Source organism: Python bivittatus, unplaced genomic scaffold (genome assembly GCF_059951505.1).
Source record: "Python bivittatus isolate LINGU-HERP-01145 unplaced genomic scaffold, Pbiv_v1 ctg000190_np1212, whole genome shotgun sequence".
Taxonomy (NCBI): domain Eukaryota; kingdom Metazoa; phylum Chordata; class Lepidosauria; order Squamata; family Pythonidae; genus Python; species Python bivittatus.
In genome coordinates, this window is record NW_028277042.1 from 17,273,216 (window position 1) to 17,299,009 (window position 25,794).

A 25,794-nucleotide genomic window follows, 5' to 3' on the forward strand; every position below is an offset into this window, starting at 1 on the left:
TTTCTTCCCCCAGCGCCCCCACCCCCTCTCGCTTTTCCCTTCTGCGCACACAAAGCCTTGATGGATATTTTCTTAGAAGAGCAAGACTTGGATCCTCCAAGGGAAAGGACTTTTCCTTCCATCAGAATAAATAATAGAGTTCCAGCGGGTCTCGGAAAAATTGTAGTCAAAGTGGCAACAGTTTATTAGCCAAAAATATATACTTTCTTGTACAGTTTGGTTCACACGTATGTACATTTGTGTGTGTGTGTGTGTGTTTTACCCTATATACAAAGGAAAATGAACGCCTATTTCTCACCAGACTTCCAAAATACTTCACGAATTTGGCTAATCCAGATGATAGCACAGAAGTGGATTTCTCCCCCCACACTTTTTTTTTCATTTAATACACAAACATGCGTACAAGCTGTAACTATACAGAGAATTTTATTTTACAATCATTTAGAACAATAATTAAAAAAAAAAAGGACTATGATGACGACAACGCAGATAGAACCATAGCTGCATCGAGTTGGTTCTCAGGCCTAGAAGAGAAGGGATACAGAAAATACATATTTGGGTGCGCGTACATTAAATAGCAATATATCTCATCATCTGAGTCTGAACTAATCTGCAAAATGCTAATCAAGGATTCCTGGGATATGCAGAGTTTTATTGACTTTAAAATGATGGTGGAATTAGCATTTGAGAGGGGGAGAGTTAGATCTCCCTTGGCCCTGCAGCCATAAAATAAAACCACAGGCCAATCGGTGTTGGAATGCTCTGAATTAATTCGGCAGTGCCAGATCAGTAGGACTTCTTTACTTTTACAGGTGCGTTCTGCACAAGACCCTTCGTGTTAAAATTATTTGAATTATGAAAATTCAGAACACCACACCATTTTCAGCAGCGGTTGGCCTAACCCTTTTTCCTTGCTCTGTGCTGTGTGGGTACACCCATTCCTACGCCACACGCATAGCTCCCTCCTGTTTCCAAGAGACCCATAAAAATACCTCCCAGCTCAGTTTCCTGATTTGAGTGGGCTGAAACATGCTTAATTCTCTGTTCCATTGGATCAATATACATATGCACAGAGGTAAGAATAAATAAATATTTTAGAGCATTGAAAGAGGGCCGGCACCAAAACGTTTTGTGTTTAGACTTAGATTTTGGTTTTGTTATTCGTGCTAATTTACATTTATGGTTTAAGTGATTAATCATAGTATAGACTGATACCTTCTTTCTTTCAACACACATGTTTTATAACTAGTGTCAAATCTTCACCTATTAAACCCATTTTTAAATAGAGTCCATTCTGAGCTGCTTTATGAATCGGAGGCAACTGAGAGCTTCATCTTGTAGTTTATTCCAACAACAGCAAAAATAGAACCCATTTTACACACACATACACACAGAGAGCCAACTGCATATCTAAAACACCTCTGAGCAGAAGTTTTAATAACTCTAGACATCAAAATGATATAGTAATTATACTTGAAGCCACAAAACACAGACTAAAGTATGCTAGTACCGAACTTGTGTGAGGGGGGCAGGAGGGGAGAAGTGTCCCTATTCAATTATTTCTTCACCCCTAATATGATACTGATTCAACCCTTGTAAGTTTGCTTGGAAGTAAACTCGAATGGCTTCACTGATATTTACTTTGGTGAAGCTATGGGTGGATGGCCACCAACCCAATTCAATTCTAAATAAAACTGATTTCTAAGTGAATGTGCACACACACACACCCCCCTTCGGTTTCCCTTTTCATACATCTGCTCGTCTAGGACATAGATAATCTCTTACCGCCTCTGAACTGGCTGGAAAGCTGTCTTTATTAACTTTTTCTCTACTTCCAAGGCACTAGATCGATCTATAACAAACAAAAGCAAACAAAGGGGAAAAAATCTTTTTGTTGTCTTTTGAAAAGCACCTTGGATTTTCTTCTATCAATCCCTGAATTCATATCATTCTTCAGCACTTCATTCAGTGCATTTGCCAAACCAACCAGCAACATCTGGTCCGCAGTTCCCAAATCTTCCGTCCATCCTGTTCTTTAATTCCACTGCCTTCATCCTTTGATTCCCTAGGCTCCAATTCCCTCTTACCTGGGGCCCACTCAACAGCTGAGCCTTACTTCTGAGTAAGTGGCTAGGGTTGCCTTAGCAAGGGAGGGAAGACTCCTAGATCTCCAAACTACCCTGCTACTTGGATGCAAAACAATACAAGGGCACCCTGAAGGCTTCAGGGGCAGGACAGAGGGTATACAGGCAGAGGGGAGCCCGCGGGGAAGAATGGTTGGCGATGCGAACAATACACCATCAGCAGCAGAAGAAAAAATCGGGTTTTGACCACAGCAACCCACCTCTCCCCCCCCCCCCGTTTCGAAGCTAACTGGGGTCATCTTCACTCCTGCCCGGTCTCCCCCAGCTCGGTTTAATTGCTGATAGAAACAGCAAGCAATTGCCCCCCCAGAGAACACCCCCCCCAAAGCAGGCGAGAAGCTGGCCTGGAAACGCTCACCAAGAGTTTCCTTTTCAGACACTTTAGGCGAAGGACCCAACTGGATCTTATGAGAAGACTCCCACCCGCACAGCCTTTCCCCGCTCCTCCCTCCAAGAAAAACCAGAAATGAGTTTATCAATACATTCTCTCTTTCTCTCTCTCTCTCTTGAATCTCACGTTTAGTTGTCACAGAGTTTCAAATTCCCTAGGACTTATTTCAAATTCCCAAGGACACTTCTCAAACTGTCTCCTGCATTTTTCCCACTCCCCGTTTTTCTTTTTAATCTATTAACATATTTATTTGGGATACCTTTTCCTCTCCCCACACCTCCAGGTCCTCAGCTTCGTAAGCTGGGCATTGAATTCCTTTAGTCAATTCTCTCCTTACTGAATTCTGGCTGACTGGGTTCGCACGACTGTGACCTCGATTCCCCCAAATTCTCTAGTTTTGTCAGACCGAGAGAACCACCAGCCCAGAGCTGGGTCTCCACATCCACCTAAGCTAGAGGAGGAGTGGCTGGTTGGTGGCTTAGCGGGTCCTGGGAACACAGCCATCGAGGACCCCGAGTTAAACGCGCTTGCCCCCTCAACAAGCCTTCCGCAGGCAACACTCCGGGAGTTATGGTCCATCGTCCCATCTTCCAGCCCCCCGCCCCCAAATCTGTTTCGATCCGATTTAGAGGAGAAGGATTAACGGCTCGACTTGCCCTCGGAGATCCAAAGGGGTCTCCACGACCCCCTGCCCTCCCCGCACGAGACATCATCTTTCCAGCTCGCCCCCCTCTCATCCGGCGGTCGCTTCAGCCTCCTCGCCCCGTCCAGTGGTTACCTGTTCCGGAGGCTTCCGCGCTCGGCGCCTGGTCCGCGGGTCTGGAGAAAGCCGCAAGAGCCGCCGCCGCCGCCGCCGCCGCCGCTGCCGCCGCCGCCGCGGGAGCCGTGCTGGGGCTGCCCCCCCCGAGTCCCAAGAGATGGGGCGTGTTCAGTAAGGTCAGCGGGTGGGGGGGGTGAGGGGGGGCGGCCGAGAAGGGCCGGCCCGACCAGCTGGCGAACTTGCCCAGCGGGCAGGCGGAGACCAGTCTGTGCGCGGCGCCCGGGGCGGGCTGCGGGGCCGCCCCCAGTGGAAGGCACGGGGGGCCGGCCGGAGGGGAGCCGCCGCCGCCGCCGCCGCCAGAGGGCGACCTGCGCGAGGGGTTATCCGGGCTGGTGGCCGTCTCTGCCAGGGACCAAATCTTGGGCTTGGGCGGCTGGGCGGGCGGCGGAGCCGGGCTGGGGCTGCGGAGGGCCGGCGGGGAGGACGGGTGGGCCGCCGAGGCGCGCCGCCGCGCCGCCACCGCCTTCAGGAAGCGCTCCTGCGCGCCGGACAGCTCCTCGAAGCCGTCGGAGCTCTCCCCCTCCTCCTCCTCCTCCTCCTCCTCCTCTTCCTCCTCCTCGGAGTCGCTGCCGGCGCGGGCCTCCTGCGGGGAGGGCAGGCGCAGCGCCACCGCCGCCGCCGCCGCCGCCGCCTCCGGGGCGCCCTCCTCTGCGTCCTCCTCCTCCCCGACGTGCAGGAGCAGCTGCCCGCCCTGGGCGCCGGCCCCGGCCGCCCCGCTCTCCGCGGGCTCGGAGTCGCTGTTCTCCAGGTCGATCTCCTCGTCGTCGGCGTCGCGCTTGTCGGCCTCGCCGTCCTCGCTGCCGTAGGCGGTGCCCTCCTCGTCTTCGCTGCGGCTGCGGGGCGCCCAGGTCATCTTGTTCTCCTTCTTGAGGCGCCGGCGGGCGTTGGCGAACCAGGTGGAGACCTGCGTGAGGGTCATCTTGGTGATGATGGCCAGCATGATCTTCTCCCCCTTGGTGGGGTAGGGGTTCTTCCGGTGCTCGTTCAGCCAGGCCTTCAGCGTGCTGGTGCTCTCGCGGGTGGCGTTCTTGGGCCTGGACGGGTCGCCGAACTGGTACTGCCCGTAGGGGTAGAAGGCGGGGTGAGGGGGCGGGAAGGCCGGGGGCTGGACGCCGGGACTGTCCTTCAGCTCATACTGGGCGCCCTGAGCATGGAAGGGAGAGAGACAAGGGAGGGCGTTAGAGGCAGGGATCCCCCAGAAGGAGCCCCCCTTTCTTGGAAAAAGAAAAAATAAAGACCCTGGTTGGTGGACCCGGCAAACTCACCGGGACCTCTGCCTTCATGCCCGGCCGGGAGGCCTGCCGTCCAATCTGAAAGGAACCCCTGAGAAACCCGGGGCTGCTTCCCCACAACCTGCTTGCCCAGCTTCCTGGATCTGCCCATTTTCCCAGGCTTGTTCAATGCAACCAGCAGTAAATGAAGCAGAGGGGCTGGATTCACTTGACCCCAATCCTCTCCCCACCAAAGGAAAAAAAAAAAAGGAAGAAAAAGAAGAACCTTAATATGATTGCTAACATGTTTAGCAACTAGTGAAAATACAGCCAACTGGGCCAGGTAACTGTTCTGGTCACAAGTGGGTGGTGTGAAGACAGATTTTACCTGGGAATCCTCAGGGAGAAAGAGATTCTTTTAGCTACAGGTTTCCAGATAGATTTGACAGGAGATAGAGAGGGAGTCCCCCGGCCTTAAGGCCCAGATCTTTCAAATGGTTAAAGATCCCTTTTTCTCACTCCACATTCCCTCTCCCGATTGGATGAACTCCCCAAACAATCTTCTAAAATTGGGCTTGGTTCTCCTCTGCAGAAAAAGAGGGGCCTGGGAGTGAGCCTGAACTGGAAAGATTAGGATGAAAATGCGCTGTGCATCAGGGTATGAATTTAAAAAGGAGGAGGTGGCCCTGGGAAGATTAGAATTTTTTTTTTAAGGCTGCTTTCAATTTTTGTAGGAATAAAAGGGGGATCACAGAGTCTGAATCTGAGTATGTATGTCCCTTTCTCTTGGCCCCCTCTTTTGCATACTGGAGGTGCTGGGGAGAAATTCTATTAAAGCTGCCCAACAATACAAGAAGATGTCAATCAAACCTTCAGCCAAGAAAGATCTGCACCTCTGGCTGCTTTCTGTATTTGTGTAACTAAGGGTGAGAGTGTATGTATTAAGCAGGAGAACTCTTACGATTTTCTTTCTGGAAAACACGCCTAGGCCTCCAATTTTCCCCCCTCCTTTCTTTTGGCCCTTTTGGAACGTTTTAAACAAACCAAACAGCGGCTCCCCCAACTTTTCTTCACACCTTTCCATTAGGGGAATAAAAGCAACCCAAACTCTCCTTCTTAATATTGTATTTCCTGCATTCCTAAACCGGCTCTTCCTATTATTATTACTTTTTAAATATAGCACTTATTCGTTGATATATGTTGGTAATAAATCCAGGATGCCGAAGGTAGGACCTTTGGCTTTTTAATACAGATTTAAAACCCGGATTCCCGACCCCCGGGGCTTCCCTTGCCGGCTCCTGAGCAGGAAAGCAGCGAAGCTCTCCGATGCGGGAGGTGGCCCTTGCCTTCCTCCTGCGGCCCCCGTTCCATTCCCCGTCCCCGCGAAAGGAAAGTCGGGGAAGCGCAGAAGGAAAAGATTCCTCTCCCGGGAAGGATCTGAAAACGGCCCAGCAGCAATCGGTTTGAGGATCCGGCTGCGAGAGGAGGGTGGCGGGGAGAGAAAGAGAGGAGAAGAGAGAAATCGGACTACAACTGGGAGCTTTTTTCTGCGGACCGCACTCATAAGAGAGGCCACGGGGGAGAGAGAGAGAGAGGAAGGAAAGGAAAGAAAAGAAAAGAAAAAGAAAGGAAAATTCACTCCCACCCGCTTCCCGAACAGCAGCTGACGTTTTGCACGCCGGCTCGTCTCGTGGGGAAGAAAAGGGGGATCGCTCCCGAAAGCACAGCTTTCGAGCCGGCGTCTCGCTCAACCCGCCTCCCGCCCCTGCTTTGCGCGCCGGAACAGTTGCAAGGAAGGCAGCGGAGGGACGGGAGAGCGGGTGGGCTTGCAAAGTCGGGTCGGGGGTGGGGTGGGGTGGGGGGCGCCGAGTTTTTTTCCTTACCAGCTGCGGGAAGATGGGAAGCTCGGCCGCGTAAGGCAAGAAGGCCCCGTAGCCCTGAGCAGCCGCGGCTGCCGCGTAAGGCGCGCCGTACATGGAAGACAAGACGCTGCAGAGGGAGCCGGACGGGCTGAGCTCTGCCCCGCTTCGGGAGCCGCTGTTCCCCTGGCGATCCGTCGGGTAGAGCGGGCGGATGTACTGGTAGCCCAACTGGGAAAATGCCATGGCGGGGTGGGGGGGGCGGGTGGGGAGGGGGAGGAAGGGGGGAAGGAAAGAGGGGAGGGGAGAGAGGGAGGGGGAGGAAAGGAGGCGAAGAGGAGAGAGCGAGAGAGGCGAGAAAGTTGCGGCCGGACAGCTTCCGCGCTCGCCTTGGGCTGGTCTGCCGCACTTTTAGCGCCGCGCAGAAAGTCTGCCAGACATTGGCGAGGCGGGGAGGGGGGTGGGGGGTGGGAGAGAGAGAGGGCGGGGGTGGAGACCAGGCGAGGCCGGGGGCTGCTGCTGCCCTCTCCTCCTCCTCCTCCTCTTCCTCCTCCTCCTCCTCCTCCTCCTCCTCTTCCTCTTCTTCCACCTTTTGCGGCTCTTCCTCCGGCGGCCGCCGCGTCAAGCTGTTTCTCCCTTCACTTTTCTTATTGATCTGGACGGACTGCAGGTCAGGTCCGTACAGAATTGCTGGGGACTTCGTGGAACTCCCCGCCTTTGATTGACAGCCGGAGTCGCTTCCTTAGGCCCCGCCCCTCTCTTTTAAGGCCGGCCGGCTGGCTCGCTCTGACTCTGACTCTGACTCTTCCTCCCCCGCCCGCGCCGCCTTCGCCGCCTTCGCCTTCATGACGTCGCGCCTTTTATTTGAGTGCTTTCAAATCTGGCGCAAGCCCTCGCCAATCGGGTCGCCGGTTTGCCAAGCTTCAGCCCTGCCCCGGAATCGGGGCTTAAAATAATAACAATCACGCGCTCTTATTATTATTATTATTGTAATACCAATATGATAATCCCCTTACTGGAAATCAAAATCAGTGTTAGCGGGGGAAGAGAACGTGGAAGGAAATTGATGATGATTTACTACTAAGTTCACTCCGTGGTAATTTGCTCTTTTTTTGTTTGTTTTTGTTTCTTGGTAATAAAGATCTGGTTCATTCCTTTACTTTCCTCTCTCACTTCTCCCCACCTCCATCTCTTGATTTAGCCATTCCGGCAGATGTTGGCGTCTTTCCTACGAGTTTGATCGCCTCTCCGCTCCTCGGTCGTCCACGCCGCCCCGCAGGTGACTGTCCCTGGCGTACCAAATGTTGAAATCGTTTTTCTAATCTGGCAAGAATCGGTACAATAAAGTCATGAAAGGGGGGGGGGGAGAGAAGGCGGGGGGAGAAGGGCGGGGAGCAAGTTAAACGTTCCTCCTGTAACGGAGTTTCCAAGACATGTATGCCATGTTTTTAACGTCAAAGGTGAGAAAAGGAGACAAATTAATGAGAGAGAGAGAGAGAGAGAGAGAGAGAGAGAGAGAGAGATCAGAACAGCTCCGTGGGTCACTGACAAATACTGTAAATAGCATGAAAAAGAAACCGTGGGACGCGCGCGCACGCAGAACGGCAATCAATTCTGACGCGACTCGTTAAGCGCTTTTGGGCTTTAATTAGGACATTTATAAAGGTTTTCTCCAGACGTGAAAGATGGCAGAAGAGACCCTGCTAGGATTTAAGAAGGACGAGACTGAAAAATAGAACAATTTATGGACAGAAAGTGTTGAGGGGACGCAATTCTTACTCCGTTTCGCAAGGAGACGAAGAAGTTCAGGGTTCTTCCGACCGGGGCATTTGACGTGAGCCGGGTTCACTCAGAAGCAAGTCCCCAACGTGTTCAGTGGGATTTAATCCCACTTGCGGGAATGTAGGATCGCAGCTTTAGGCACCTGAGAATGGTCCCCTGAAGCCTGAGAAAATGTCCATAAATTGCCCTGATGTTCTCTTAACCGCCCCTCCAAAAGTGGCCTGTCTCGAGATTAATTGGCTTTTTTATGGAATTGCGTTTTTGTTTTCTGAAAGAAACCTAACCTTCTGAATATTCAACGGCGCCCACAGACATACGGCTTTATATTTCAGCTAGAATATAATTATAACGTCCTTAAAATATAGGTCATGGGGCTTAGCTGCCTGCTCTGGCATTTCACACACGCAGGGGAGACAGGGTACACCCACGTTCGTGCACGTGTAGATGTAGACAAACAGGCACATATTTCTGTATTCTTTATCTCCTCAGCTAGTTTCCGGTAACTTTATCCTCTAGGAAATCGGATGAACTCCCCTGCATCCTTCGGAAAACAGAAAATATTTTTTTCTTTTTTCTTTTCCCCAAAGTGGACATATAGCTCCTCATCTTTTTTCTGCTTTTTTCCTTCTTCCCAGGTACTTCCGAGTTTTAGTTTTTTCCTGCCTGATTCCTTTCCTTCCTTCCTTCCTTCCTTCCTTCCTTCCTTCCTTCCTTCCTTCCTTCCTTCCTTCCTTCCTCCCTCCCTCCCTCCCTCCCTCCCTCCCTCCCTTCTTTCTTGTAGGGTTTAAACACTAACCTTTAACCGCCCCCACCTACAATACACCCTCTCCTCATTCTTGTCTGCCTTTTATTTTATAACTTGATTTGTTAAAAAAAAAAATTAAATTCATGTCAGATTAAACGGGTTGAGAAATCGACCTTGATCGCTCCCTCTCATAAACCGCTCTCATCTTGTAATAAATACGGATTAGGGTTTTGTTTTGCTTTTTTTTAAAGCGGCATCAGCAAGAGCCGGAATTAAAATTCTCGGAATCAATATGAGGAAATTGGGGAGAAACATCTCTAATCGTATTACGCTCCTCTCGATCTGCTGAAGCCAAGCTAGGCTGTTCCCCACGCTTTGCCAGCCCCCTCCCGCCCCAATTCTCAGTCCCAACTTTGGAATTTATTTTGCCCTCCTCCAATTGTTGTCTTGTCAAGAATCTTTTTAAAATTCTAGGCTAATCAATAAGATTATTGAATTGAGCTCTGGGATTAAATAGCACAACAACGAGAACAACAACAACAATTTGCAAAGAAGAGAGAGAAAGAAATGGAGGCAATTTCATCTCTTTTGGAGAAATTTTATCCCTTTTTGTGCCTGGACACACTCAGTATGTGTGGGATGGCTGGGCAACACAAAAGCACACATGCGTAAACACGATAATGGGGAGGCCAATAGAAAGAGGCACATTTGATGCAATGCTCATCTTCAGGCCAGTTGGGGTCTTTTTGATGGCTTGGACTACAATGCCCATCATCTGAGAAAGGAGGAAGGGAGTTGTAGCCTGATCCCTCGGGAGGACTTGCCTGGGGAAAGCGGTTAGCTGCACCAGGAGTACGTTCTGCTGAACTTAAGGAAGTTTCTGCATCGAGATAATTGGAATGGTGCAATTAAAGCAGGATATTAAGGATGTCCAGACAGAATAAGGACCCCCCCCCCGGTGTTCAGAAGGAACTGTCCTCCCCAAGTGTTTGCAACCCCCAATAATTTTTAGGCTAGGGTAAAGAAGAGCAAAATTCCAGCAGCCCCATGTAAGGAAAGCCATAGAGATGGATGTTGGGAGTTGTAGCCCATGCTTTGCAGCTGAAGGCTCTCCAGATAGGGCTACTCTGAATAAGAGGCCTGTACCAGTCCCATAGAAGGATGGAGGTGGGGAGGGGGGCAATGCAAGGATTGTGGCTTGTGGCTTTGGCACCCAGGTGGGGCTGGGAGCGATGGGCCCTCTGGATTACAAGCAGGGGCACCTAGAAGAGAAGGAGCGAAGAGAAAAGGCATCCTGTCCTGGTCCTGCCCCATTGCTCCACATGCCTGTGGGTCCTTGTAGGGAGGCCAGAGAAACCCTCAAGCTGCCTTTCTTTTTTTTGTCTGCCACAACAGCCCTGTGAGGTAGGTTTGGGGGGAGAGAGAGGTGACTGGCTCAAGCTCCCTCAGGGAGTGTAGTCTTGAATCTAAAACACCTAATCCATTACAGTTATACCAGATCACAACAGCAGCAAAAGAGGTTCTCAAGGCTTCCTGGATCACAACTCCCATCCTCCCCAGCCAGGATGACCAGCAGTTGAGGCTTTGGGGACTGCAGTCCAGCCTGAGCTTGAGCTGGCCCACAAGGGGCCAAACTTTCGACCATTCTACATTTCCCTGGCCTACCTCAAAGGATGGTTGTAAAGTTGTGCAATGGCTTCAGATTGCTACTATTTAGAGGAAAGACCAACCCCGCAGCTACAGCCCTTGTTGGTGTGTGTGTCTGTGTGTGTGCCTGTGTGTGTGTGTGCAATCCTGCCAGGCTGTTTCCCACAGCCAGGCTTCTTCTCAAGGGGGAGTCATAACTCAAAGCACCCCCAAGGAAGGAGGGGCCTGCCCTGAGTGCAAGTCTCAGTTCTCAAGATCAAATGAGAACTTCCTTTACCTCTTGGCTGTCATCTGCGTTTTCACCAGCCCTATGTGGTACCCTAAGTCACGGTTATGTAGGAACACACAGAGGGCTGCGTGTAGATCTGTACGTCTCTCCTGGATCATGCTCCCAATCGCCCCCTTAAAAATCCCTTATTCTCATACAAGTGTCTGAATCCTCTCCATTTTATAAACTTCCTTTGGAAACATCATGGCTGGGTTCTTCTTCGTAGCAGAAAGGGTTGGACTTTTTTGTCTGTTCATTTAGTTACGGGAACGATATGCTGCCTTTCTGTTCAGCACGGACCCTCAATAACAATATTATTATTGTTAATAATAGCAATAAGGTGTTACTACTTTAGTAACAAGATTCATGCTCATCCTTGAAGGAGAACAGAAACGGGTTCTAGATGATTAATCTCCCGAGTCCAGACCAAATCAGGGCTCTCCAAGCTAAAGGAATCCTCCCCCACGTGGCTGTTTACCCCCAGGCAAGCGAGAGCTGAAAGAGGCCCGTCTGGATGGCCTCTGGAAACTCAGTGGTGGCAGGTGGGAAGAGGAGCATGGAGAGTGTAGTCAAATGGGAGGGGGCAGGCAGAAGGAAACAAGAACAGGGAGGATGGCTGGAGATTCTGAAGACCTGATGGGAATGGATGGAGGAGATCAGAAGCAAAAGCTCACCTGGCATGTGAAATGTTTTCCCCCCAGGTGGGGAGGGAAAAAATGGAAGGGGGTGTGGAGCATGGTGCAATCCCCATCGTCACTACTAGCCACACTGGCTGGGCTACTGTGAGTTGTAGTTTTTAACGTCCGAAGGATCTCCAGTACCCAATTCCTGCAAGATCATGGGTTTAAAAAAAAAGAAAAAAGAAATAATAATTTAAGAGGGGTCGTCACTGGTGCTGGAGGGGGTAATGGGAGTTGTAGTGCAATGTATCTGGAAGCAATGCTGCATTGGACTACAACTCCCATCAGCACCACTTAAATTATTCTTTGGGGAGCAAAGAGGAGGAATCCTCGGCTGGTCTCCTTCTTCCACCATGTTTTTTTTAATCTGGGACCCATCCCAAAGTGAGAGGGAAGCTTGATTTATTATACCAACTGAGTCTGCCCTTCCTTCCTTCCTTCCTTCCTTCCTTCCTTCCTTCCTTCCTTCCTTCCTTCCTTCCTTCCTTCCTTCCTTCCTTCCTTCCTTCCTTCCTTCCTTTTGCCAGACTATGGTTCTCTCTTCCCTTTCCACCAGCAAGGAACAAACAGAAGCTAAGATGCTCCTATTTCAAGGACTACTGTTTACACTGAACCTCACAAGCTGTAATTCCAGAAATCAGGGTAGTTTGGATCATGAAAAAAGGTGCTCTGCGTATGCTCCGAAATACCATCGCCTTGATAATTTCTTCCAGGCCCAAGTGCTGCTTGCAGAACAGATACCAAGCCACTGGTCAAAGAAATATTTTGCTTAAGGCCTTGCTTGTAAAGAACAGCAGATTGTGGCAGAGGAAGCCAAATTTCCCCACACTTGTGAATATACAAACAAAGGATCCTTCTGGAGGTGGGAAGTTGAAATGAAGGTTACAAAAGCCTCCACGTTAATAGGATCAAAGTGATATTAGTTAATTGGGAAATGCTGGCCAACACAAGGTATTAGGGCCTTAAGTGCTTTCTAAGCCATTTAAGGAAGACACACACACACAAATACACACACAGAGGGACATACTTGCTCAGAGAAGGACAAGTTGCAAGCAAGGGGAATAAATGGGTCCTGATATAATTTAACTTCTGGGGCATCCATTCTCAGGATGGGTGGCAACCTCAAGAGAGAGATCCATACAAATAAAGCCACAGGGAATCGGGTAGACCCCACTTGCAGCTGAATACATTTCTGCCTGACAACAGCAGTCCCACCATACAATTACAATGGTGATTAGGGCTACCAGATCTGAACTGCAACACTCCCAGGTACCCACTAGAGGGCAGCAAGGGAATACAGATACCTGCCTTGGCTGACCTCTACTGGTTGCCTGGATTTTGCATCTCACATCTGGTGGCCTTAGTGGTGTTAGAAGACCCACTGATGGATCGTTTCTCCCAGATGTTGCTCTGCCACTTACTTTACACTGATTATTGTAGGACACAATGGATGGTTCACACAGTACATTAAACCCAGCTAATAAACCCGAACCACATAACAGGTATGCCTAGATAAACCATATTTGTTCAACCAAATAACCCATTTAATCTAGCATGTGGCACATCTTCATTTGTAGAGACACAGGGAGATGGCTTTGACACAATTATTCAGAAACTGCTATGTAACCAAAGAGGACTGAAGCATTCCTTAAATCCTAGGAAGGGAGGTAGGGCTGGCTCCTTCCTGACTCAGTTTCCTGGAAGGAGCAACACCAACCAACAAGTGATACCAAATTCAGGGTTGATGGTTGGGTTGCTTCTGTTATGGGAAAAAGCAGCTTTAGATTCCACGCATTGATGGTGTCTGTGGCCTTACCAACTATGCCACATGGTGGCCTCAACTCAGTGTGAACTTTCCACAAAGCTTAGTCCACGAGACCTAACTCACTTGAGCCAAGATTAATGTTACCATTTCTCCAGGAGGACCAGCACCAGGACCTGGAGTCTGGTTTTGCTGGATCAGCAGCTATGTTTTTGACTGCATTTATAACAGCAAGCTTAACTTGGCCATGAATTAACCATTCTCTGTGTTTGCACAATGCATTGAACCATCAACTGACCCAAATGGCATCATATGCTAAGCCATCTGCCCCTATTAAAACTAACCAAACCGGGGTGGGGGGTGGGGTGAATGCAACTTCTAGGCTTCAATCCATAGGTGGAGACTGCAATGATATTTCTGTATGTTCTAATGGCATAGTGCATATGTTGTGAACTACATATTTGCATCATTTTCTCTCACACAGAGGGCCTCTGGACTCCCTGGATTTTAACTGAGCTGAAACTAGCCAGTTGTCAGTCCACAGAGCTGAGCCCACTCAGTCCTCAACAGAGGAAACCAAATCAAGAAAGTGTTGACAAAGAAGATTGGTTGTGTGTGTGTGTGTGTGCATGAGAGACTGACCAACCAAACAGGCATCTATATGCTGTTTCTTTGTCAATATTAGCTTGTTGATCTTGGCTGAACAAGGCTCCTTGGGTTTTATGAGGTCTCCTAAATCCGATTATTCTCTTTGTGTCTTCCTCCCCATGACTCCCAACTTTGGTATTTACCCTTGTGTGTCCCCAATGAACTCTGGTGCTTGTTCTAAGTTGAACATGGTCCTGTGTGTGAGGAAGGAGGGCCCTTTCTCCTTCCCCCTGCTTTTCAGTGCCAGTTTTAGCCAAATATTGCAGAGATGTGTTAATTAATCCATGTAAATAAAGCTTCTGGGGTGGGGAGCAGAGGACAAGGGGTGGGCCTCCAGAAGGGCTTTTCCTCAAGCAGCCAGCATAATGAACTGATTTTCTAGTCTCAAGATCAGGAACCTTGGAAGGGACAAGAGGCTTGAACCCAATACGTTGGAACTACGGCTGTAGAACAGCAATGAACTGGATTGCTTCACTCAGGAACTGGCATAGGGTGGCCAATTTCAGTAAAATAATAAAATAAAATAAAATAAAATAAAATAAAATAAAATAAAAAAGGGAAAGAATTGCTTAAGGATGTTGCATGCAAACATCCGTAATAGAGATGAGAAGGTGGGAGGAATTAGTATAAACCGAAGGGAAATATAATGCACTTCACAACTGAGGGTGCGTAGCGGGGAGATAGTGAGCAGATCACTGTTACAATTGGTTGTCCAAGGTAATGTATCAATGGGCAGATTCTTCTTTAACAATTTAAAGAACAAATAGACAAATAGAGACTGGTCTTTGTAAAATGTTCGCGCTATGACTTTACCCGAAAACCATCATTTCATGCCACCAAAGTTGCACATGGGACAAGAGGCAGTAGAAGTTGCCTCCCCTCCCCCCCCCCCCCCCCCACCAATAGAGTTTGTACTTCTGCAGATAGCAACTTGTGTAAGTTATTTTGGTGACAACCTGATCGCGCGCTCTGTGGGTGGGTGGGTGGGTGGGTGGGTGTCATATTGGAATAGGGGTGAGTGTCAACTTGGCAGGTTTGGGCAAATGGATGTCACTTCCTCTAAAGAGTCTCCTTGATCTCTGAAGGCATCACCAAATGTAAGGCAAGACATAGACTGGGGGAAGATCAGCAGTTGGAATGCTCAACTCTCCCAGAAGAGTCAGGCCCATTTTTGACTTGTCTTATCATTTCATTGAACAAGGAAGAACAGCAGTTCCTTCATCAACCCAGGATAGAACCCAGTTGTTTTGGAAGCTGGTTCTGTCCACCCCCCACCCCCCACCCTCCCAGGGCTGAGTGTACCTTGCATCATAAGGCAGTCTGAGCTTCACCTGGTTGATTTGGGTGCCCTGTTTCCACCTCAGAGCCCTTGGGAGAACGCATAGTTAGATTTTTTCCTCCCACCATAAGCACCGAGTTTGTACTTCATTCCATAGATGCTGCCCTTATATCAGTAACAAACAAGCATTGATTTTATGGTAAAGTCACTTTGGGATGGGAATGAGTAACTCCGGGCAGTGGTATCACTGTATTACATGGAAATGGCCCAGGTAACAAGATGATCATTGATTCAGCATTATGTTTGATCAATAATGAAATAAGTAACTTCAGGGCCAAATTAAAATGCAAGCTAGCTTAACGCGGCCAGCTTCTGGGCTAAGTGACAAAGTTAATTCAGTAGGGAAATGGCAATATTTGCATTAGAGCTTGCATCTGTTGTCAAGCGGAAAAAAAATGAGCTTGGAGGAGTGTGAGGGTGTGTGTGTGTGTGTGAGTGTGGAAGGGAGGCTTGGATGTTTATTGAGATTACACGAAATTACTTCAAAGCATTGATGGCTGCTTTAGTGTGTGCAAGAGGGAGATTGCACAGTACCATCGGATACCAGGTCCCACCACAATTGATTCAATCGTTTACTTGTTCCAAAGAGTTTTATCCCTTCTTTTTTTTATCAAAGTGATATAGAACCCTACCAAGAACATGGTAATAAACACATAATAATATTAAAAGCTGCAAAAGGGTTGATAGGTTCCTGAAAAGTAAATTATGATGAGAAGAGCTGCGGTAGACAGCAATGAAATACATCATAAAATGCCTCAGAAAATTAAGGAAAAGGAGTCTCAACTGGCCCCTAAGATTCTTTAAGTCAGAGTTGTACAATTCACATTAGTTTGAGAGTTGAATCAGGTATTGTGTGGGATGATGACGGCTGCAGTCTAAAAGTAGGTGGGCAGGCAACATCTAAGCTAATGCCGGATGGATAGCAGGAGAATTTTACACGATAACAATTGGGAAGGCATCGTGAAGCTATGGAGTCCCATCACTGGTAGAATTTTAGATGTGATGGCCAACGGTTCAGATGGTTTTAACGGAGGAGCAAGAGTAGAAAAGGGTGATCACTCCTTGTCCAAGTCGGGATCTTCCATGATGCATCTGGTTGGTCCTGTGATGACACAGAATGCTGGACTTGGTGGAGCATGGGATGATCTAGCATTAAAGACAGACACTATCTACTACCTTTAATGGTGGTGTGTGTGAGAGCTTTCACGTGAACCTATTGAGATTTTCATCCAAAGTCCTACAGAGCTTCAGTGGGGCCTTTCTGGTGACAGAACTTCAGTTTGGGGCTTTCCTCTCTCCTAGTTTTCTGAATATTAGCTGCTAGTTCCTTTATTTTCCAAGTTTTGGCCTACCCACCTTGAGAGACCTAGACAGGAAAAGACATACATATTTATCAATTATGAATGGAGGAATGCTTCTTTTTAAATACCTCGAAATATTATTTTACTGTTAGGTTTTGGAGGGGAGAGAGGGTTTGTTGACTTTCCTGGGGAGTGCATCTGTTTCAAATCCGCCTCTTGCATCCTGCATGCAAGGAAATGATCTTGAAATGCTGAACAGCAAAGGGGTTTTCAAAGCAGGACCGGACCTAAGAAAGACAGCTTCGGAGGATGGTCTTAGCCCCGTTTTCTCTGCTATTTTCTCCTTGGCTAATTTTTACAGGATCACTATCATTACAGAAAGTGTGATCCATATTGATTTCCAATAGAAAATTTCACCTCCCACCAGAGAGAATAGCCAGACGGTAGGAGATGCAAAAACCTTGTTAGGGCAAAATAAAGATGGGGTGGGGGGAAGGGAAGCAGCTTAGCTGTAGGCAGAAACTGGGGTGTGATTTTTTTCAGCAAATGAACCAATCTTCCTTGTTTTCCCTCTGCAAACAGGCATCAGGAAAAAAATAATTTTGTTTGTACGTCCCATCACGGAGAAGAAAGGAACCTTTGTCTTATGTGATGGCAAAGCTCACGGGCCTACAGAAGGATTCCTATCCTGCTCTTGAAGGATCCACACAGATTTCCAATTATTTTGCTCTCCTTCTGAGGCACTGAATGACCAGGGTGGATTCACTTTTGATATTAAGAACCTAAAGTCTGGGTTTGCAACTAAAATGGATTTAGAGAGACTTGACTATGGGAGACAAATGCCTCAGGACAGCTGAAGTGGCAAAACTGATTTCAGCACAGCATTTATTGAAGCTAAAAAAGTCCCCCAAATGACCTACAGGTCTTAGCCGAGAGATACTCCTGGCGTTTGGGCTTATAGCTGACAAGACATGACCCAGCAAGGAGAGCATGATGGGGAGGGAGAAGGAAAACAGCAGATTTGAGCACCAGATTTTAAAAATTACAGTTAGCGTCAGAACCAGCTGGGAGAGGTTCTCCACAGGGTAGGGTCTAAAAAGTCAAGATGGTGGCCAGATGATGGAAGCTCTGTCCATTTTTTCTGTGCATCACACATGCAACACACATAAAAAAACTAGAAACAAAAAAACCAGGCAGAGCTTTGATCCCCATCAGGGTCACCTTGACTTTTTTCAACCATATCCTGCAGACCCCCTTGAGCTGGGAGGGCAACAGTTCAGGTGGTGGGAAGAGTGGAAACCAGTGGTGGGTGGGTCAGAGGGAAGCACCGAATCACCTTATTTCTCTTTTTCTCTTCTCTGCTTTGCTGCTGATGCAAACTGTTGAGAACAGGTCCTGTCTGAAGAAGGACGGAGCCTTCTCTCCATAGCTTCTGCCCTGGAAACTGTAGGAAAATCAGAAGGGTTCCCTTTTCTTTTTCTGGCACTAAATCTGTGATTATGTGGTCTTCTCCCTGTGGGCAAGGCTGGCTGGCTGGCTGGCTTCCTTCCTCTCATCTTCCTCCCTCCCTTCCCGGGGCGTCCTTGTTCTTAAGGGGCAGCCGCTCCTAACCCTTGAACGCGGCTTACTTAAACCGTCTCCGAGGAGGCGCTGGGGAACCAGCCCAGCCAGACTCAGTCCCCAGACTCGTATCGATTGGCTGCTTAACTTCACGCCGGGCTTCTGGAGGAAGGGCGCTCGAGTCTCCTAGCCCCCAGGGAGGGGGCAGGGACGCCTCGCCGGCTGGGAAGGCGCGCCCCGCCTGCCCGCCCCGGGACCGCCGCCCCGCCCTGCCCGCCCGCGAGAGTCGGAGGCGCGCTTGATTTCCTTTGAAAGCTTGTTTATTTTTGCCATTAAAATAAGATCTGCAAACACGCGCGAGGCGAGCGGGGGCGGGGAAGCGGGCTGATACCAATTATGGCTGTTTTCTTAAGCAGGTCAAACGCGATCGTTGCCAGCCATCGATTCCCCTCCCGCCGGCGCGCGGGGCTAGAGCAGAGCGCCAGGCGGGCGAGGAGGGTTTGCTGCGGCGGGAGGGCGCTTCTCAGGCGGGCGGGGCGTCCTGAGCCGGAGGGCGCCCGCCCCCCTCGCCTCGCCTCGCCTCGCCTCGGCCAGGCAGGGGCTGGGAGAGCGAGGGGAGGGGGCCCGTCCGCCCCCCACCCCCGGATTGCAGGGACGGGGGGAGTGAGGAGGGTTGTCATCCAAGAGAGCTAGATGCCACCCGGCTAGGGACGATGGGGCTGGTTGTGCTGGGGGACCGGGCCATGCCCTTATTTCTGCTGATTGAGTCTCTAGGACTGAGTTATTCGTGCTCATTAAGTTGAATAAGATCCCACTGCTTTTCCATCCTTGGACATCTTGGGAAGTTCCTCCGAAATTTAGGGACATTGATACTGTACTTAGCTATCAATGTCTTCCTTCCTTCCTTCCTTCCTTCCTTCCTTCCTTCCTTCCTTCCTTCCTTCCTTCCTTCCTTCCTTCCTTCCTTCCTTCCTTCCTTCCTTCCTTCCTTCCTTCCTTCCTCTCCTCCCTCCCTCCTCTTAATAATTTAGCATCTCAAACTTGACTCTATCTGGGGGCAATAGTGGATTCCAGCCTCTCAATTCTTCATTCTTCAACGGGGCTGTGTGGGAGGGTCAGGTGGGCGAGGGAGAGAGCGGTTCCTTTATCAACTTTGCCCAGAATTGTTAGGGAGCCTGGTGCGTGCCCGTAGGCACACCCACAAGCTGAAAAGCAGGTTGCCACATGCACCTGCCAAGTGATTAAAATTGTCTTGGTGGATCGCTCAGGCCCAGCTGAATAAGCCTTCAATAGCACAAGCTATAATCGGGTCCGGAGCTAAGATTTTGGTGAAGCAGAGATATTGGGGGAAAAGGGGGAAGGGGAAACATGAGAAAAAAATGTATTGGGAAAAAAATCAGTCTTCTTGGCTGTTTGTAATCCCAGCCAGCCCCCCCCCCCCTCCTGTGTGGTGGAAAGGTACCAAGACCAGCTTGGTAAGACCTCTTAGAGCAGAGCCCCATAAATCGAGGCGTCATTTGCCACCACATTTAATTAAATATTTCGGAAAGAAAACCCGTGTGATGGATTGGTCTGCTGGATCGATTGGCGATCGATCCCTGCGCTTGGGCGTCTGGCTGGCAGAAGCGCCATAGAGGAAGCGTGATGGGAGGAAGGGGGAGGCTGGCCTGGGGAGAGGACTTCTTTAAATTCACACCCCCCAGAGCCCCCAAGAATGGAGAAGGAAAAAGATTATAAGCTGCTCAGATTTGCGTTCTAAGTTGAGTAGCGGTCCAAATCTTTTAAATAAATAAAGAAGGGGATGGGGGAAATCATTTCCATCAGACCTCCCCCCCCATGTAAACTGCCGGTCAACTCAATCAGATGCCAGGAGGCTATTGTTGGTTGCTGATGTCCCCACCCCACCCTCACCTGCCCCTCAAAAGTTCCTAGATTCCTACATGGGTTCGTGTCACCAGTTCATACTTTGACCTTGGAAGGTTGGCCAAGAGCAAGCTTCATCATATGGGAGATTCAAGGGTGGGAGAAGATGTCTTGTCTGTGGATGCAGGCAGTGTTGGGCTCAACGGGGGATTTCACTCTGGATTCACAGGACAAACCTAACCAGATGAGTGTATGTTGTTGGGTGAATGGCCTGTAAGCAAATAAGTGTAAGGTTAGGAATAAGAACTCCTGAAGTCCAGTGGAGAGTGTGGGAGAAGAGGCATTGCCATCAATCAATCAAACATCCAGCTGAACTAGCTATAATTTAATGGCAATAACTGTATTATTTTGATATTTAACATCAGTGGCACCTCATATATCAAAAGGCCTGAAATGCATCAAGCATTCTGGGAAGAGTTGCCTCCACTGACCCCATAAGTGGAGTTGAGTGTGACTCCTTGGGGAGCTGAATGACCTCTTCCCTTTGCCATTAGATAATCAGCTACTTAAAGATTCATCTTGGGGATCTTCACTGTGATCTGGATTAAGGGAATCTGAATGGAGATGCTCTTATTCCTTACTTGGAACTTGGGAAAAAGATGTACAAATAAAAGAATGGATTTATTTGGGAAAGACATCCCCCCCCCATCACAAAAAATATGAAAGCTACATGTTGGGCTTTCAAGTCTCCATCTTCCATCTTTGGAATCTTTAGAAGTACTTACTTTAGTAGTTTAGGTATGAAAGTGAAAGGAGGAGGAGGAGGAGAAGGAGGAGGAGGAGCCCAGTTCACAGTGAAAGGGAGAAAATATGATGATTAGGAGCTGGTTCAAGTTCATCACTGCAGTGACAAGTGCAAATTTGCATGTCTGAATTAGTCATCAGCTGTCTGAATACCACCTTTCAGACGTGTGCCTTCTACAAAAATCTATTGCCACGTTCACCCTCCTGTCTTCATTGCAACTAAACCTACAGGAGCTGGGGCACTTACTTGCATGTGTGATCCAGCTTCCACACATTTTGGGAGTCTGTCCAGTTATTTATGTGGACGCTTTTATACTGTGTCAATGGAACCTCACTTCCCTTTGCCATCTAAGGTAAGGTGTAATCTTCCAAGTTCATCCTTGAAGGAATAGAAGGACAACCACACGCTTTCTCTGAATTGGAAGTCAGTAGCATAACTGAGTTCAAATGATATGTTTAACTTGGGTTGCGAATTAACATATTTTATCATAGGCACAATACATTGAACCAAACAGGCTGAGTCCATACATCATGGTAATTCCCCAATCTAACCCAGTTTAAAAATAACCAAATTTAGCATGTTGTGCAACAGTGAGGCCCTTCATTGACTTGGTTAAGTGCATTGGGAATTAACCAAGTTACCCACATGGCACTGTTAATTTACTTGGTGCTGAAAAGCAAAAGACATTTGCATATGCTCAGTTCAGATCACCTGCTGGGAAATGCATCAATCACAAGACTAAACAATAAACATGGGCAACAGGCAGGGTTTGTGGGAGACATGCAAAACATCTGGAGGGCATCAAGTTGTCCCTTGGTTCATGCATTGCTTGCATTCTGTTTTATATAGCCCAAAGGGGTGAAGTGGGTGTGTGGGTTGAAAGACTCAGATAGCATATATGGGCTCTGCAGCTATTTTTCTTTGTGAGGAACCATGCTCATGTCTATTGCATCAGGGCTGAAGCCTTGTTCTGGAGGTTGGAAGGCATGTAGGAAGGGATGAAGTCCATGTAAGCTTACACAAATTGCCTTTTTGTTTGCTTCACTATGGACTAATCATGATGGATTACCCAGTGTATTTATGGGTAGGGCACAACACAAACTTTTGGAAGGACAATTGGGGAACAGGTCCACTCATTGAAATAAGAAGGGTTTGCTTCTGAGTGGACCATGCAAAAGGCTGTTGGAATTCTGAAAGCAGATTGTGGACGTTCTCCCAAAGAGGTTCTCCAGGAAGGGAGCTTGCCTCTTCAAAAAATGGCTTGCATGGTAAGCAGGTATGATCATTGGAAAAAAATACCAGAAGAAAAACCAGTGAAGTTAATCTCCACCAGTTTCTCTATCCCTCCAAGATGTTCTCCATCACTCCTGCTTCCCTCGGTCTACTTTTCGGGGTGAATGGGCAATTTTCTAACCAGCCACCATTTTTATTTTCTAAAATGCCTCTGAAGCTTTTGTGGGTCTGAAAGGCGTTCCTAGAAATGAAATGGTTGCAAAGGGCTGGATTCCAAGGGACGTTTCTGTGACCATGGGCACCAAGTTTTCTTCTATAGTATGGCAACCTAGGTCCTATCCTAACTATCCAAGGTTGAAACAACAAGCCCCAAACCCAAACCCATTCTTAAAAGATTTGGTTTTCAAACCATCAGGAATACTCCCTTTCTCTTAAAAGGTTCTCTGAAGTCTCTTAGCCCTTGCCCTGTGGGCTTTCAGCACCCTCCTCATGCTTTCTCTGCAGCCTGCAGATGAATGCCAGAGTGCCCTGCCCAGCTTCAGAGCTTCACGTTCCTATCAAGGGTTTATCAATCCTATTTTAGAAGCACATTGATCTTTGCAGAAGATCTAATCCGAACTATGAAGTTCAATAACTCCATTACCTGCCAAGTTGTGATTGGAGACGCGTAATGCTAAGATTAGTGGCAGGCTAGCTGCCCTGCCAACATTGATTTGCACGGTGGAATTGCTTGTTTAACAGGAGGAAAAGGGGGGAACAAAACAAAGAGAGAAGGAAAAAGAGAAAACTGTGGCTGCTGGGTGATCAGACAATTTTCTTTTTCTTTTTACTTGCTTAAATCTCCCCCTCTCTCCACCTCCCAGTCAACCCCAACTCTTGCATCAGATACCTGTTTGTGTTAGAGGTTATGTAACAGAAAGGGTGGAGAAGGCTAGATGGCAAAGGTCTACCTCCTTTCTATTTCTAAAATAAACATTTATTGGGCAGATGCATTTTGGGACACAAGGGCTCCTAGGTGGAATTATGTTGTCAATCCAGGGTAAGGAACCAGGTGGTGTCCAGATGTTTTGCATGACAGATCCCATAATCCCTGTCAATTAGCCATGCTAGTTTTTGCCTATCCCAATGGTTACTGCATTGTCATAGGGAAGCATCACTAGGCTAACGGCATCTAATGATTGGACTACAACTCTCTCAGCCAATAATGTCGTCACACATCTGGATGAGACCATATTAGACAAGGCCATTTGACAGATGGGGGCAAGGGTTGGTTGTACAATGCTATCAATTATCTTCCTTCCTTCCTTCCTTCCTTCCTTCCTTCCTTCCTTCCTTCCTTCCTTCCTTCCTTCCTTCCTTCCTTCCTTCCTTCCTCCCTCCCTCCCTCCCTCCCTCCTCTTCAAGTAGATTAATCACTTCCCTCCCCACCCCCTGCAAATGTTGGTTTTAACCAACTGAATTTAAAGCTACTTGTATATAAACCCAAACTTTTAAGATTAGATTTTCCAATCTTGCTTTGAACATTACAACAGAACAAGGGTTTGGGCCTGTGTACATTCATACACAGACATTAAGTTCTCTCCAGGAATCAGATAGGTCTGACCTGTGCCTATCATCCATTCTATTTCTTCCCTCCATTCCTCCCCCCACTCGCCTATTCTGAAGTTCCCTGGAGTAGGGTGTTAATTCATTGCGCTTCCTTTTGATAATATTGTACCTTCTAGCTATCTTTGGGATATATACCAACATTTTCAAAACATATGTAATACATTTATGGATGATACATGTTTGTTTAACCAGGGCTGTGTGAAGTGGTGGTGCTCCGTCTCAGTGCATTGCCTTGATCTGGCCTGTTGCATTCATCCAAATCAGAGTAGTGCCTTGATGTGGAGAATGGGCTCCCCTCTGTCTTGATACGCCCAACTGAAATATGCAAGCAGGGTTAAGCCCTTCAGCCAACAGCTTCACTTCTCTGGAAAGGAGTCCCTGGTGTCCTGAAGTCTCTTTTAGCTTCAAGGTGAAAGCTCCAGTTCAGTGTTTTGGTGGGGAACCCTCTTTCAAACCATGATGATGCTCCAATGTTACACGTTGATCAAAGCTTCATTGAAACAAAGGGGTCCTTTAAAGTTTTGCACACCTCATGCAGACTGTAACCTGCTGTAGTGGGGAGCCCTCAAAAATTGTTTGTCGAGGGCAAGAAACATGCAGTGGACATACATTCTAAACCAAAAGACCTTCCAGCTCTATTAGTTCCCATTTATTTCAGGATACAGATCCAAGGGCTGGTTTTAATTGTCAAAACCCTAAAGAATTTGGGGCCAGAATATCGCAACAAACACATCTTCCTGTATATTAAACCTGCTTGAAATTTACTATCTCGGTTAGTGGCTTTCTTTGACTTCCTGCCACCTCTAAGACTAAATTCACGCATCCTTGGCACACAATCTTTTTGGAACACCCTGATTCTGATACTTCCTACCCAGGGAGATTAGCTGGGCTGTCTCTGTAGTGCAGCCGGTCCATTCCCAGCAGGATTTTAACGGCACTGACTGTTTTAAGATACTTTTTAGTTTTACTGCACTGAACATTTTTATTCCTAGAAGCATATCGCAGCCCCTGATTTTTGGAACAACCTCCCCCCAGAGATATGGATGGCCCCAACCTTCTTAGCCTACCAGAAGACCATGAAGACCTGGCTGTTCCCCCAGGCCCAGGACCAGGGTGTTAATGGAGGTGTGATGTGGGCGTGCATAATATATTGGCAATGCAATTTTTAAAGAGGCCTTGACTTGGTTTTTCTTTAATTGATTGAATCATATATTATGTTTGATCTTTGTTCCCCAGCCAGAGCTCCATTTGGATAGATGGGCAACTATCTAAATTCATCAAATCAATAAACGCAGAGATATCCCTTTTATATCCTGCAGAAATTACCTTAAATGCTTATGGTCCTACTCTTGCATGTCACCATAGATGGAAGTAGAAGGTAAGACCCATACACAGGAATACATTCAACGCGTATAATATTTACTTATCTATGTAATAAACTCTATGTATTAAAGTATTTATAAAATATCTTTGGGCTGATGGATCTGGAGCGGTTGTGTTTACGTGTCTGTGCGGCATATGAATTTGTTTCAACCTACCTTTCCCCCCTCCAAGCACCGGCTTGCAATCAATGGTTTTCTCCTCATTTTCTTGCCCGCAGAAAAACGGCCCCTTTGCAACTCACAAAATGGATGGTTTTACAGCCAGTTACCCTTAAGTAATAGATACATTGGACCCAGCGTAGCAGAAGAGACAGCTCATTCATTTATTTCTCTCTCTCTTTTTTCCCCTCCGTCTTCCAGGGCCAGATTATCCAGGTTAAATAAATGAAACAGACTGTTTTGCTCAACCATCACAAAGGCAACAGAGAAATGGATGAACCCGTTTTCCTTAATGCATAACATGAATGTTACACTCGTTTTCCCCCATGGTAGGGTTACAGGTTAATGAAATCCTCATTTTGCCCACACGTTTGTTTTGTTTTTTTCCTGCAAAGTTCTGATAAGTAGCTAACCAACGAAGCTTGTAATTATAATCTTACAGAAACCGGCCCGATCTGTATATAAATCTCACCATCCAATTACAAGATGTAATAATTTTGCACTCAAGCTGGTAATGAGGTCTAATACTCGCGCACGTGATAATCCCCTCTGGATGCTGGCTTGATCAGATGTTGGCTTTGTAATTA

General features: G+C 47.9%; 1 protein-coding gene across 1 annotated transcript; it reads right to left on the reverse strand.

Moving 5' to 3' along the window:
* Positions 1 to 43: 43 nt before the first annotated feature.
* Positions 44 to 6,870, reverse strand: IRX3 (iroquois homeobox 3). The gene is made up of 4 exons (XM_088136152.1): positions 6,450 to 6,870; positions 3,314 to 4,499; positions 1,786 to 1,852; positions 44 to 524 (listed from the first exon to the last, which is right to left on the reverse strand). The coding sequence occupies exons 1-4, from the start codon at positions 6,669 to 6,671 to the stop codon at positions 470 to 472; spliced, it is 1,530 nt and encodes a 509-aa protein (XP_087992278.1). The 5' UTR covers positions 6,672 to 6,870; the 3' UTR covers positions 44 to 469.
* Positions 6,871 to 25,794: the final 18,924 nt, after the last annotated feature.

Bases quoted from the DNA above. Each gene is read 5' to 3' on its own strand.
- IRX3 (XM_088136152.1), bottom strand. From the start codon at position 6,671: ATGGCATTTTCCCAGTTGGGCTACCAGTACATCCGCCCGCTCTACCCG. The intron at 4,500-6,449 runs GTAAGGAAAAAA...TTCCATGCTCAG, and splicing joins TTCCCATCTTCCCGCAGCTG to GGCGCCCAGTATGAGCTGAA. The intron at 525-1,785 runs GTAAGAGATTAT...CTTCTCTTCTAG, and splicing joins TTCCAGCCAGTTCAGAGGCG to GCCTGAGAACCAACTCGATG.